General features: G+C 42.0%; 1 protein-coding gene across 8 annotated transcripts in view; it reads right to left on the bottom strand.

Moving 5' to 3' along the window:
- Positions 1-15,373, bottom strand: part of PTPRZ1 (protein tyrosine phosphatase receptor type Z1) — a 656,962-nt gene that overhangs the window by 353,163 nt on the left and 288,426 nt on the right. For all 8 annotated transcript variants that reach the window (XM_078680698.1, XM_078680707.1, XM_078680718.1 and 5 more), the window contains exon 3: positions 5,116-5,295. In XM_078680698.1, coding sequence (XP_078536824.1) covers positions 5,116-5,295 — 180 coding nt within the window. The remainder of the gene's footprint in view (positions 1-5,115; positions 5,296-15,373) is intronic.

The following is a 15,373-nucleotide window of genomic DNA, read 5'->3' as shown; positions in this document are numbered from 1 at the left end:
TTTGCAATTAAGTCGATCAGATCCCATGAGTGATGTAAGCTATCATTCTTCAGAGTGAGAAGCAAAGTATGTGTGTGTGTTTATTTCTGTATTTTTCAAATATAAAACCCACAACATATCGCAAAAGTGTTCAGGTGACAATTTTCTCTTCCTGTTATCTGGTTTAAACCCTCAACAACTGCTGGGCTTGAAAGATCTTTTTCTGGGCTACTTGAATTTTCTCTGCCGTATTTAAAAAAGAATAAAAGACCAACCTTGTATAGTGCCTACTTTCAAGATTCTCAAATAACATTTTGCCCGCCCAATGTCACAAAAGGCCGCAGTAAAAGACAACACAGTTGTTTAGCTTGGATACCATTTTATCACTATCCTTTCTGGTTCAATTAGTAATATGATTGTCAAAAGATGTTTGGATGGTGTGTAATTTGAGGTGGTGTCCTTCTTAGACTACTCTTCAGACACAGCATCTGTGTAAAGTGATGCTTCTCACAGTAATTTGCATTGTGGCTGTCTTCAAACTGGATCACCCACAGAATTGGTAAAATGAAATTCCTGCATCAGCCTCTCAGAAGAAGTAATCAAGGACTTATATATGGGCAGACCTGAACCAGAAATGTCTTCACCTTGCACAACAGAAAATGCAGTCCCACTCTTTACCCATACTATTTACCAAATGGAAGTGCTCAGGGACAACTAATCAGCAGCCTCCTGCTAACAAGGTCCATTTCTAAAGTTAGCATTGTCTCCATCTACCTTCTTCACTTCAGTATTGGGGTCACCAGACATATGAATGCAGGAAATACACTTCCACTGGAGGAAACTTCTCCTTCTCTTCCTTGTGCCACCCTAAACAAGGAACATCCAAAATGGATCCCACTGGTTTTAGTACTCAGGCTCATACACAGAGAGTCCTTCTACTACACACGTGCTACATGCATACCACACATGCTTTCCACAAACATAAAGGATGTTAGGACAAGGTTGTAGGTTTCATATAACTGCAGAACTTTACATGAGAAGGGTAGGTGGGCTGTACAGTCACTGACATAGATACATATGAATGATCAAATATATGGGATCATCAAACGCATAATGCTGCCACCACAACCTCATGTGCTAAACCCATGACAGGAACAGTAGTCCTCTGTCTACTCTGAGGGCACGCTTGGCATGCCCCACCAGGTCCTTGACCTTGCAATGTTAGGAACAGGCAGAGGCCTCTGTGCACACTTTAGATTAATGTGGCATCAGCATGAAAAATAAAAGTCGAGAAACTAGATACACATGCAATCGGGCACTCAGGGCAAGGATGCCCATATACCATGAGGTGAACATTCGATCACAACGGCAGTCAATTGTACTGGCAGGCAGATGACTTGTCTGATTATAGTACCAGTCAAAGTATCTAATAAAGTGCAATCTCATATACAAATAATGTTTATTTTTAGTTTTTCGACTTTCACTTCTCAAACTGCATCCCATACCAAAAATCTCCCCCACTATGTTCTAAAACCCTGCACGAAAATCTAGAATTTACTTAAACTTTCAAAGTTTCTCTGTTCTTTCTGTTTTTGAATGACCCCCTTGTTACCTCAATCTTATGCATGCCTCCTTTCTCTGGGTAATATGTACTCCAAGTCACATGCCTGTCTGCCTTAATCTCCTTTATTTGTATTTGTGCATACACTGCCTTAATCTCCTTATTGTATTTGTGCATTGTATATACTCATTGAATAGCCCACAATTTTGCTGTCTTTGAAGTCATATTCTGGCATCCTAACCACACCTAATCTCCTCTAGATTATATATTCATAGCCCCAGCCATTCGCATGAGCTCACATGGCCCCCACTAAGGATCCACCCAACTCCGATGAATCTAACTTACTGCAAAGACACTGGAGCAAACACATAGAATCATTTCATTGAGAGCACAAGGCTAACCTCAATAACCAGCAATGATCAATAACCGCTGGAATAACCCGCTAACACTGAGATCCGCAATAGCGTGCTTCTCTCAGTAAGGGCTTCAACACCTTGTCAGGGTTACTAAGCCCTATATAAGACCAATTACAATGCGCACATGACTAATTCCCAGAACATTCTTCAGTTGCTGACGTCTTTAAAAGATTAATATTCAATTTCACCGCAAGATTGTGCAATACTTTAAAAATGAGGTTCCTCGTGCTATATCTTATTTTAAGTAGGATGTTTTCAGGAAACTGGCACCGGGTGATGAGTTCTTCAGGATGCCTTTCCTGTAAGGCCACTGGAATTTAGGCATCCAGGCTAGATTAACTGGTACTGAAACCACTTATAATGGTGATTCTATGTGAAATGACAGTAGAGACAGAAAGAGAATAATAAAGGAAGCACAAGGTAAACACTACTGGTTTGCAGAACATCCCACAACACCCTTCAGAAGGTGGCTATTTCAAAATAGGTACACTTTAGAATAGCAGCCCTAACATTCTTAGCCAATGCCAGGGTTAAGGGAAAATTACTCCTTCCTAGTGAAGAGGGTGATGGTTGGTTGGGAAAGATGCAGATAGGTGTCTCCCGATTAACTGGAAATGTATCTCCACCCCAGTTTTGGACAGTATGTTGGGGATGCAGTCACACAAGTGCATACCTTTTTGGGCTCAAAGGTTCATCTTTTGCACTTCTTTCCTGGCTATGCAAAGGGCACAGACATTTAGCGAGGAACTGAGCTAACAGCATGGTTATCTGATCCAAGAACTGCTGGCAAAAGAGGAAGGATTGGGGTCCAGGATCAAAAAATCTAAGAAAGACCCGATGAGGAGGGGACAATGGATTTTTTTTAATGTGTTGGGCCCATCATGTACCATTGATGTGTGCGGCCCTTCTTCTCTTAACTTTCAAAAATCTCTCATCTTCATCTTTCTATAGTGCTTAATTCAGTCCCATCCTATCAAAGATGCATTCTCTTCCACTGTATGATTATTGCAAATTATATATTTGAGCCTTTCTTTCTTTCTTTATCATTTGAGTTACAAGTCGAAACTAAATGTTAGCCATTCTGAAGTTTATTTTTCTATATTCCCCAAAAATGATTTGCTTAACAAATTCATTGTTAATTTATATGTCTAATTTATCTGTTTGGTCATTTGTTGTGTCTATATTTTGTCTGCTTTTCTGTGTTCTTCCTCCTGCGCCTACTAGTTGATCCACGCCTCAAAAACAATGGGTTGATTTCTGAGGTGCTTTGCATATTCCATTTTCCAAGTTGTCATCACTTGATCTAGTTTCAACTGATGATTTACTCTTTTCCATTACCCCTGTTTGTTTTTTACGTGTAGTAGGAGTCTTCTTGTTAACAAAACCTGCCCACTTATACACTCTGTCTAATATCTAGTCACATTTGTGTTGTATGCCTGTGGGGCCTAGGCAAGCCTTGCAAATAAAACAGCAGCTCTTTTCCGGACAGAATCTGCTCTCCCTATGGATGACAATGGGAACAAAAAGCCAGTTGCAGGAAAGGTAGGGTTTATAGTCCAGCACATATTGAATAAATGCATATCAGATCTTATTTGATTGATGACTCAAGAAATTTCGAAAGAAATTGAAGAAATTGATGAGGAAAAGAATTGCAGGGGTCAATTTTCTAAAAGGGATCTTAATAAAGCAGAAGGAGACCCAGATACCATGCTAAGGATGTATACCTAGAACTTTAAAAAACATAAATTAGGGAAATGAAAAACGAATATACATTAGCCCGATCATGAGAGATGAGTTTCTTGGAGAACTGATGTCTCAACATGGTGCATTTCTCAAAACACCCATATCCACTCCACACAGACCACCCAATGACTTCCAATTGCCCATTGTCTTGTGTGTTTCCTGCATTTGCAGCCCCTACACCATCTCAATAGAGGTCTGTTACTTTGACCTTCTAAACAAACAAGACTGTTCTGCTTCTACCCTGCTAGTATTCTAAGGTGGCACAGAATAGCCTGCATGTATAGGCCATCCACCTAAGCAAGGTTCCCCCGAGACCTTCAGGCTTTATATCAGAGGCCATCAAAGTAATTCCTTATTAGACATTATGACTGTCATTCTGCCGCAGGTGGCTGTTGAACATTTCAGGAGATTCTTAGATCTAGCAGATTTTTTGATTTTACACCTTGACTCTTTGTGTTCCTTTTTTAGTCTCAGATACCCGTTTGAAAAGTTTATTTTGCTTCTACCTCGTCTACTACTTTGTGGGCTGCACAGCAGCCACTGGGTCCAGAACTTGAACTATTCCTCATTCCTTCATTGGTGCTTGTCCAGAATGGTATATTCAACAACCAGGTTGTGCTCTCATTGATGGGCCGGGAGCCAGGCTGCTCCACTCATGACTTGTAGCCGTCCATGGACTCTTCTAGTGGATCTAACCTGCCTAATGTACCTTGGAATTATGGCATATCTCAAGGAATCTAGCTACAACGTTCTACAAGTGCGCCAACCGTGATCAACAACAAGCCTGAACACTAAACACCGGGTACACTGCTAGAATATGGAATTAGTCATTTGGTCTCTACACTCTTTACAGCCCTTCTAAACTTACCTTTATCTCTCTATTAATGAAGACAATTAATTCAACTTCTTTGCTTCTTATGCATGTGCTTCAGTTATTTTATAGCAGTGTAGTGCAACCTGTTGTCTTCACTTTCAGGTGTTTGCTGATCCCTTTGGATGCACTTTGTTTCTCTGTAGGCACATTATCGTTGGGAGAATTTGTTCCTCTAGAACCAAGAAGGGAAACCCTGCAGAACCTCTAGTGGAGGCAATGTTCTGGTCCTTTCTCCATGACCCAGGATGCCTGTCCTTCACGGGGTCCAACTCAACTCTAAGAGGACTTGCGTGTGGAAGACTTCCATTGACCCTGAGAGCCTAGACATCTGCGAGCCCTGCTATCTATGAAATACACCCCTCACGCCTATCTGGTCACGCAAAGGATGATAGTGTTGTATAACATGCAGCTGTTGTTGTTCTCCCCACTCCTCTGCTTTCAGGCCTTCCCTGTAAATTGTACGGATTAACGCATGACACAGTAACACGTCAGGGCATGAAGCTCATGAAAGTCTAGCACAGAAGGCGCGAACGTGCTCTGACCTGTCTTGCCAGTATTGCGTATGACTGTGTCTCCCGAAGACTCCTGGTCCCAGCCTTGAAAGTTGAGCTTTTTCAGGTTCACGCTCACTTGCGTAAGATCCTCATCAATGTTGATTGGAGACTGTTTGGCACCGTTGCATGCTGGGTATTTTTTCACCCAGTTTTTTTGGTTTAGCGTTCCTGCAAGATAAAAAAAAACATGCTGTTGGTATATTCATAATCCACATGAAAAATACAATAAGAGCAATCAGGGGAGAGACACCTGCGATTTAGCAAAGGTGCATGATTCAACAGTGGTCCGCTGAAAAAAAACTGTGCATGCTGATAAGCTATGTAACAAGTGTATGCAGCCCTCTGGGAAAGGCTAACAGTGAATATTAACAGAGCTTAGGTAATAATCTGAATATGTTACTTAACATATGGCATCAGAGAGCCTGTTTACCAAAGAAAATTGGCTAGACATGAAACATTTCCATCATCACAGGGTATAAAAAGCATGATGCAACCAAGGAAACAATATCAGGGTCAGATTGGCCATTTAACTTATTAGGCATTTCCACCTGGATGCTGGAGCTATTGGAAGCCGGTTTGTGAGGGCATAGGGCTGTTATAGGCCTGTCTAAAGAATCTCCAGCTCCCCAAAGGTTATAGTAAGAGCCTCTGTGGGGCTAAGAGAGTGAGCGGAGTGGAGTGCATGAGTAAGTGGAGTCAGTAAATGGGGTGCATACGTAATTGGAGTGCATGAGTGTGTGGAGTGGTGAAGTGAGTGTGGCTAGTGGAGTGTTTTAGTTAGTGCAGTGCATGAGTGAGTGAGTGAGTGGATACAGGGATTGGAGTGTGTGAGTAAGTGGAGTGGTGTGGAGTGCAGTGCATGAGTGAATGGACTGTGTGAGTTGAATGAGAGCGTGGAGTGCATGTGTGAGTGGAGTGGAGTTCATTAATGAGTGGACAATGTAAGTGGAATGAGTGCGTGAGTGGAGTGGACGAGTGCGGGAGTGAGTGGCATGTGTGAGTGAGTGGAGAGAGTGCAGTATGTGAGTGGGTGAAATGGGTGGAGCGCATAGGGGAGTGATGTGTGTGGGTGACTGCAGTGTATGAGTGGAGTGTGTGAGTGAGTGGCATGCTTGAGTGAGTGGAGTACATAAATGAGTGGGGTGAGTGGAGAGTGGGAGTGTATTGAGTGTGTGAGTGGAGTGCAGAGAGTGGTGAGTGAGTGGAGAAAACAAGTGACGTGCATTAGTGAGTAGAGTGAGTGAGTGAAGTGCATGAGTGAGTGAAATGTCTTGGCGAGCGGAGTGCCTGGAGTGCATGACTGAGTAGAGGGAATGGAGTGTGTGATAGAGTGGAGTGTGTGAGTAGAGTGTGTTAGTGAAAATATTGTTGTTTTTGACTCTGAATAATATGGTGTATGAACACCAGCCCACAAGCAGGGAAACATCAAATGCAGAAACAGCAGTTCCAGATTAGGGAAATAACAATTGTCATCACTGGCCGAGAACAGCAATATACACCCTGGAAAACAGTACAGTATACGAACTGAAGTGGACAGCCAGAGAATAAAATAGCGTAGGAGCAGACGTACAAAGGAAAGGATATTGTATACGGTATAAACTGTAGAGGGCCGGAGCACAGAGTACAGACAGAAGTACAGAACCCATGAAACGTTACAGGCTGCAAATAGAATCATACAATCAGGAACATACAGCAGGGCACAAACTATAAGCCACTGAATCGGGAAATGTTACAGAGTAATTGTACATTTATCTTTATAGCCTTAAGGCCCCTGATCAAAACGAGATAAACCACAGTGATACACAACATCACAGGGTGCAAGCTGTAGAATAAAACCAAAGAAACATCAAAGGCTGCAAGCAACAGCAAGTAGACAGGGAATCACCACAGGGTGCACATTGTAGCAAACAACAAGAAAAACATTACAGTTCATGACTAGTATCACATGCGCAGAAAATCATTTTTTAGTACAAACAACAATGCACGGCCAGGGAAACGTGGCACAATCAGCAGTGTCGTCTTAACGATTTATGGTGCCCCGGGGCAATGCCCATTTTGTTGCCCCTGTTTAGAAAAACGTAGAATTTGCCCGTTTTCTGCTAACGCAAGTTAGTGTGATGTCATTGTCAAACAATATTGAGTTATACATCAAACTTTCAGAAACAGGGTCACACAAATACAAGAAAAAAATGTCTTGCCTGAGGGTCCTGTGCGTAGAGGCACAGAGGCAGGGGTAGAGGTAGAGGTAGGCCCAGAGGCAGGGGTAGAGGTAGAGGTAGGCCCAGAGGCAGGGGCAGAGGTAGAGGTAGGCCCAGAGGCAGGGGCAGAGGTAGAGGTAGGCCCAGAGGCAGGGGCAGAGGTAGAGGTAGGCCCAGAGGCAGGGGCAGAGGTAGAGGTAGAGGTAGGCACAGAGGCAGGGGCAGAGGTAGAGGTAGAGGTAGGCCCAGAGGCAGGGGTAGAGGTAGAGGTAGGCCCAGAGGCAGGGGTAGAGGTAGAGGTAGGCCCAGAGGCAGGGGCAGAGGTAGAGGTAGGCCCAGAGGCAGGGGTAGAGGTAGGCAGACAGAAGCAGAGACAGTGAGATAGAGACGTTGAGAAAGCTCCCGATGAGGAAGAGGATTTTATTTAAAACCCTCTGCATTGTTTTTAAGGCACTGCATGGTGTGGGCCCGGCGTTTCTCCAGGATCATTTCCAGTGGTACAGACCAGGGAGACAACTGAGGTCTGCCACAATGGGACTGATTAAAACATCACGGATCAGGAAAGTACGCTGGGGAGGCAGGAGCTTTGTAGGAGGAGCGGTAAAAGCTTGGAACTCCCTCCCCTTGTCCCTCAAATTAAACACCAACCTGCTGGCCTTTAGGAAAAGTCTTAAAACCTGGCTTTTTTCCCTCTAACATGACTGTCCGAACCTTAGGGAGTTACCACTTCAGCGCCAGGACACCGACTGGTATTTGTGCGCTCTATAAGTGTTACAAATAAATAAATAAATAAAGGTGAGTTTGAGAGAGAGAGAGAGAGAGAAAAAAAGATCACTTTCCCTAGGGACCCTTGGAAAGTCGGGGACTTGGGCAATTACCCCCATGCCTTACAAGGTCTCTAACAAGCAATAATACACTGCAGACAAAGCGAACACTATACAAAAAGCAATAACTAGTCCAGTAAACAGTACCACACAACAAGAATGTAACGCTGGTCACAATTAATTGTATACAACCAGGAATTCATTAGTGGGTACAAAGAGCAGTCCACATCCAAGTAACCAGTAGACTGACACAACTTGTTACAAACAAGAGTGCACTACCTGGAGACATCACAGGGGACAAACTGTAGTGCAAAACCAGGGAAACAGCACATGTTATGAACACTAGTACACGGCCAAGGAATCATAAGTGAGCTAAAAGAACTGAACACACAGGTAAATATTGCAGGGTACAAGCAGAAATCAAAAACCCAGGAAACAACAATAGTGCAACGCTAGGGCTACTTTACAGGACTCGGGCTGCTGTGCACAAGCAAAGAAATATTGCATAGTACAAACGGAAGCACATAAGCGAAGAAGCATGAAAGTGGACAACAATTGCGCACAACCAGACGACATAGGGTGTGAACCGGAATACCAGTACATAACTTGGTGAACAACAATACTGCACACCAGAAAAACATCAAATGGTACAAAGAGACCGTTTTCACGGAATACAAACTCTTTAAAAAAACTAGGGAAACATCACATGGTAAGAATTGTAGTGCACATCCATGGAAACCTTGCAGGGTACACATAGTGTTATGCATGCAGGAATGCATTACAAGATACAAACAGCAGCGAAATGCTTCAGCGAATGATCAGTAGGTTCAAAATGCTTTATGCAACCAGTGAAACATTACAGGACACAAACATACCCAATCAGGAAAACAACAGTAGTGCACAACCAGAGAAATATCAGAGTAGTACACAGACAAGGACATATTACAGTGTAGAAAAAACAACCAGGGAACGAAAACAAGGTACAAACTGAACTGCACAATGAGTCCAAACAGTATAATACAACCAGGAAAACATAACAGGATAGCAATGCGCAACCTGGAAAACATCACAGTTTGGAAAGAGCAGTACTCAAAAATGGAAACATCAAATGATGTACAAACAGTGGTGCATAACCAGGGAGACAATACAGGGTATGAACAGAAATAGCACTACTCAACCCAGCAAGCAACAGAAGAGCACACTAAAAAATTACATTTCGTAGAAAGTGTAGTACACAGCTAGACAATTATCAAACTGGATAAACTGTAAACAGAACTGGAGAACCATCACATGGTAACTGCAGTGTACAGCCAGGGGAACCTAACAGGGTAGAAACAGTATTATACAAGGGAAATATTAAAGGTTCCAAACAGTAGCCCAATGAGGGACACATCACATGCCACAAAGTGTGGTACACTCCCATGGAAACAGCATGAGGCATGATCAAAGGTTCAAATCAAAGAAACATCCCAGGATACGAATAGTAAGTAGTACAATCAGTGGGATAACATAAGCCCCCACAGCCCCTCGGTGCGGGGGGCCGACCTCCAGGGAGGCCTCTCAGCACTGGTAGGTGGTGGGCCGGGGAGGGGGGGCTCTGTGTACTTTGCAGGGGGACCCTCAAGTTTTGTTACGCCACAGAGTACAATACCAGGAAAGCTCACAGGGAACAAATTACTACAGAAACACGAACATCTTGTAGAGTGCAAACAGAATTACAAACAAAACACTGCATGGGACACCGTGGATTTTACAACCAGGGAAAGATAAATTGTAGGAGCAGAAATACACGACAATAGTACACAACCAGCACATCACATGGCACGGGATGTGAGTACACAATCGGGGAAATATTACTTGCTTCAAACATAAGTACATAATCCGGGAAGCATGACAAACGGAAGTATACAAGAAGGAAAATTTAGCAGGTAATGGACAGCAATAAATAATCCAGTAAACAACAGTACAGTTTACAAACAGCAGTACACAATCAGAGAAACATTACAGGATACAGGAACAAAACACAACTCGGGAAACAACATTAGTCCAAAATCAGAGAAAAATCTGATGATGCTAAAGGTAGTACAGACCTAGGAAAATATCAATGGGTGCAAACTAGAGCAAGCCAAGGAAATCATCACAGAGCACCGACTGAGGTACACAATCAGAAAAATCTTATAGGTTAAAAACAGTATGTAGCCACCAGGGATACATACAAGAAAGGATACAAACAGTACTACAGTGCCACTGGAGCAGCACGGGATACAAACTATAGCACAAATCCAGGGAAAATTACAGAGTATAAACAAATGAACACTTCCTCAGAAACATTAAAAGGTACTTTTGAAGGACACAACCAGGGAAACAATACAGAATAGAAACAACATCAAACAGAAAGTATTACAGAGTATGAAGAGAAATACACAACCCGGGAAAGGTCAGCATTACACCTATATTGGAACATCACTGAATGCAACAACAGTACATAACCAGATAAAATAACCCAGAAAACAACCGTTTTAGACAACCAGGCAATCATTACAGTGTATATACTGTATTGTTGTGTTTCTATCTAGGCCCCTAAATTCGATATTCCCGATGTATGCCCTTATATGCTTATAATAAATAATATCCTTATAAAGGCATAAGAATCATATCCATATTTAGTAATAGCCCATGCAGTCCAAATACGGCAAGGCTACTCCCCTAGACTCCTAGAAAGTGCAACGCGTTCTTTAAACAAACCAAGCCTCCAGCATCCCGGGAAATCCCCCTGCTCTTGTTTTGATTTGCACAAGAACTCCTGGAGTCCAGAAAGAACTGTTAGTTCTTAGTGACGTCTTATGTCCAACCTTACGTCAAACCCGGCACCTTCCAGGTATAAATATACCAACGTTGCCTTAAGAAAACACATGGTGGTTTGGAGCAGAGCGGCTATCTACTTGCCCGAAGCCCAGCTGATGCGAGAAGCCAAAGGAAGCCGCTCCTCCCTTTTGACGCACTGAGAGAGACGCTGTCTTTTTCTCCAGCCGAGAAAATCCAGCTCCGGTGTTTCCAGTCACCTTTGCGGGTTGCTGGGAGATCGAGTCCTGAGAGAGAGATACAAGACCTCCTACATTCTAGAACAAAGGTACAGAGCTGACTAAATCCTTAAGAGAATTCTTGATTCAGATTCCTTGGCAAAAACCAACTTAACTTAAACTGCAACTTACTTAATCTTTCCCACGTATTAGGCTTAGGTCAGGTACACCGGGGTAGGCGTATCTTAGAAGCACCAGTTGAGTACATTAGTCAATGTTTTTATGTATGTATATATTTTATCCATTTTAAAGTATCATATGGCTAAAAAAACATATCAATGCTTTTAGAGTATTATTTCATAATACTCCTTTTACTGTACACACTTTACTTCATGATAAGTATTGCAATAGTGGCAACTCATTTCTCTTGCATGAGAAAGAAGACTGCTCAATAAATAACACCTTTTATTGAAAACGCCCGTCTCTCTATTTCTCTGCACTCTGGTGAAACTAAGTATGCACGATTGACTGAGTGAAATAACTGTCTATTGTTTTCACACGACTCTAGAGATACACTCTTTATTCTGCGGGAGCAAAGTTGTCATGTTTATGCGGTTGTCAGAAACTAATTCCTTCTTGTCTAAATCAGGAGAGTTAACTCTTTCCTGAACATTCGAGAAAGTTTCTAGTGACCTCTGAGCTAGCTGGCAAAACTAATTAAGTCTAATATAGTCAGCAGAGACCTAGTCGACTTCAGTCCTACGTCTACACTGCTGTTTATATTATTCCAATGCGCAGAGCCTATTGGGAATATAGGAACTACACTACATGGCGCCCAACGTTTGGTAATGCGATAATCTAACGCAAGACATTAGAGTAACTCAGTCGTGCTTTTTCACACAGACCCCTTTTCCCGTAAAAACTCCAAAAGACGTCTGGAGTGGGTAAAAGGTTAATATCCGCCGGAACTTAGTAGGAAGAGATTCCTATGTATTAGTTTTTGGTTTAGTCAACGTTGAAGGATACAGTGTTCCAAAATATTGTGCACCTAAGCTTTGTTTCCTTGAAACTTGATCTGCAACAAAGCTTTCTGTCAGTAAAATGGGAGAAAGTGAAGACGAAAGGGAGAGAGCTAGAATAGCAGCTCAACTCCTAGCGGATGACACAAGTCTCCAAGGCAATGACCCGGATGCTATAATCATTCCGGTCAATGTAAGAAGAGCTATAACTCTTAAACTTATAGAAAATGGACTATCATCACGAGGTGGTACAATCATATTCGTGGTAGAGTCCCATGAATATCGGCAGACAGAGGTATTCTATTCATGGATACACTTTCCAGCAGCCTACACTGTAACACAAGACTTCCACTATTACAAAATAGAGGAACCTCCGGATGAATACGCTCCTTTCGAGGACGTTGAAATCCCACTAACATACCAAGAGCACGTGCTCTGGTTTAAAGGCGCCCTAAAACATCAAAATCACATCACCAGGCTAGGTCCACTAGGTAGACCAGGAGCCACGTGGCCGGTTCTAGCCAGCTACACACCAGAATCCGACATTGAAAAAATGTCAAGCAAGGAACTCTTAATTAAACTAAAAGAATTAACAAAGGCATATAGAGAATTAGTTCAATTTGCAATGAACGATATAACATATCTCCAGAAATTGAAAGAAACAGATATAGCAGAACAACCATTTGAACTTGCCAGAATCATAGAAAAATCCTATGAAGAACTAGGATGAGAGAGTTTAGGTGGGAAACCTGTAAAACCCCAACTAACTGAAAAACCTGAAAAAACATTTATTAAAAATAATCTAAATACTCCAAAAAAAGAGTTGGGATGGAAATAAACAATCCACTCCCAGAGAAAAACGATTCCAGTCCAGAAGAAGGTCTCCTCAACAAAGAGATAGATCTCCAGAACGAGGAGGCAAGTCTCCCCAAAGGGAACCCTCTGAGAAAAGATACAACCTTAGAGATAGGGATAAATTGCGAAAACCTGATAGATATCAAGATATTGATACACGTCCCTCTCGATCTTTTCAGACTTCCTCACAGAAATCGGAAAGAAGAGGACATATGCACAATTTCGGCATTTTCGAACTTGGTCGAACTTTCACCTGACGCTGTAGACCAATTTTTTGCAAGTCTGTCTGATATGATGTTCTCCCCTGAACAACGAGAATAACTTTCAAAAACAATGAGCACACAGCGTTCCCTGAACTCTGAATTCAGCCTTCAGTTGTTGATAAATAAAACTACTGAAAACATTTGGAACTATTTTTTCCCCTGAAAGCGAAATTATATTTTTTTCCACTTCCAAAATATTTACCTTTTTTCTGGCACATGGTAATCTGCTTAAAGTAAAACTATTCTTAGAGAACAGAGCTTCTATCTTAGAGATACTAGAGACAATATTTTACCTCAGCCTCTAGCACATGTACAGCATTTGTATAAATATGTGATGAAATGGTCTCGACCTTCTTTTTTGTATTTACAGCCATTTCATGGGTAATTTTCGCAATTCATTCAGCTGATATATATATGCATTTAACTGAATGATACCACTGCTTGAAAACGTACAGTACCAATACTCATTTTCGTGTATTTACCATACACCATTTCAAATGCGAATTATGTATTTTGGGGTGGGTTGGAAAACACACATGCATCGTTATATGTTTAATATTGCTTAGTTTTTAGTAATGATGGACATTAGTACGTGGAGTGGGTGTTGTGTTTCTATCTAGGACCCTAAATTCGATATTCCCTATTTATGCCCTTATATGGTTATAATGAATAATATCCTTATAAAGGCATAAGAATCATATTCATATTTAGTAATAGCCCATGCAGTCCAAATACGGCAAGGCTAATCCCCTAGACTCCTAGAAAGTACAACACAAGCTTTAAACAAACCAAGCCTCCAGCAGCCCGGGAAATCCCCCTGCTCTTGTTTTGATTTGCACAAGAACTCCTGGAGTCCAGAAAGAACTGTTAGTTCTTAGTGACGTCTTATGTCCAACCTTACGTCAAACCCAGCACCTTCCAGGTATAAATATACCAACGTTGCCTTAAGCAAACACACGGTGGTTTGGAGCAGAGCGGCTATCTACTTGCCCGAAGCCCAGCTGATGCGAGAAGCCGAAGGAAGCCGCCCCTCCCTTTTGACGCACTGAGAGAGACGCTGTCTTTTTCTCCAGCCGAGAAAATGCAGCTCTGGTGTTTCCAGTCACCCTTGCGGGTTGCTGGGAGATCGAGTCCTGAGAGAGAGATACAAGACCTCCTACATTCTAGAACCAAGGTACGGAGCTGACTAAATCCTTAAGAGAATTCTTGATTCAGATTCCTTGGCAAAAACCAACTTAACTTAAACTGCAACTTACTTACTCCTTCCCACGTATTAGGCTTAGGTCAGGTACACCGGGGTAGGCGTATCTTAGAAGCACCAGTTGAGTACGTTAGTCAATGTTTTTATGTATGTATATATTTTATCCATTTTAAAGTATCATATGGCTAAGAAACCATATCAATGCTTTTACAGTATTATTTCATAATACTCCTTTTACTGTACGCACTTTACTTCATGATAAGTATTGCAATAGTGGCAACTAATTTCTCTTGCATGAGAAAGAAGACTGCTCAATAAATAACACCTTTTATTGAAAACGCCCGTCTCTCTATTTCTCTGCACTCTGGTGAAACTAAGTATGCACGATTGACTGAGTGAAATAACTGTCTATTGTTTTCACACGACTCTAGAGATACACTCTTTATTCTGAGGGAGCAAAGTTGTCATGTTTATGCGGTTGTCAGAAACTAATCCCTTCTTGTCTAAATAAGGAGAGTTAACTCTTTCTTGAACATTCAAGAACGTTTCTAGTGACCTCTGAGCTAGCTGGCAAAACTAATTAAGTCTAATATAGTCAGTAGAGACCTAGTTGACCTCAGTCCTACGTCTACACTGCTGTTTATATTATTCCAATGCGCAGATCCTATTGGGAATATAGGAACTACACGACAGTATTTCGTAGCAGAGAAACAACACAAAGCACACATTGCAGTACACAATCAAGGAATCATTACAGGATCCTAATAGGAGGTTCTAATCATGGAAAGCTTACAGGATACAAATGATATGACATGACCAGGGAACAATCACAGGGTACGAGCTGCAGTGCAAGAGCAATGAAAGGG

This window comes from Lissotriton helveticus, chromosome 1_1 (assembly GCF_964261635.1).
Source record: "Lissotriton helveticus chromosome 1_1, aLisHel1.1, whole genome shotgun sequence".
NCBI lineage: Eukaryota > Metazoa > Chordata > Amphibia > Caudata > Salamandridae > Lissotriton > Lissotriton helveticus.
This window is presented reverse-complemented; position numbering and strand designations above follow the sequence as displayed.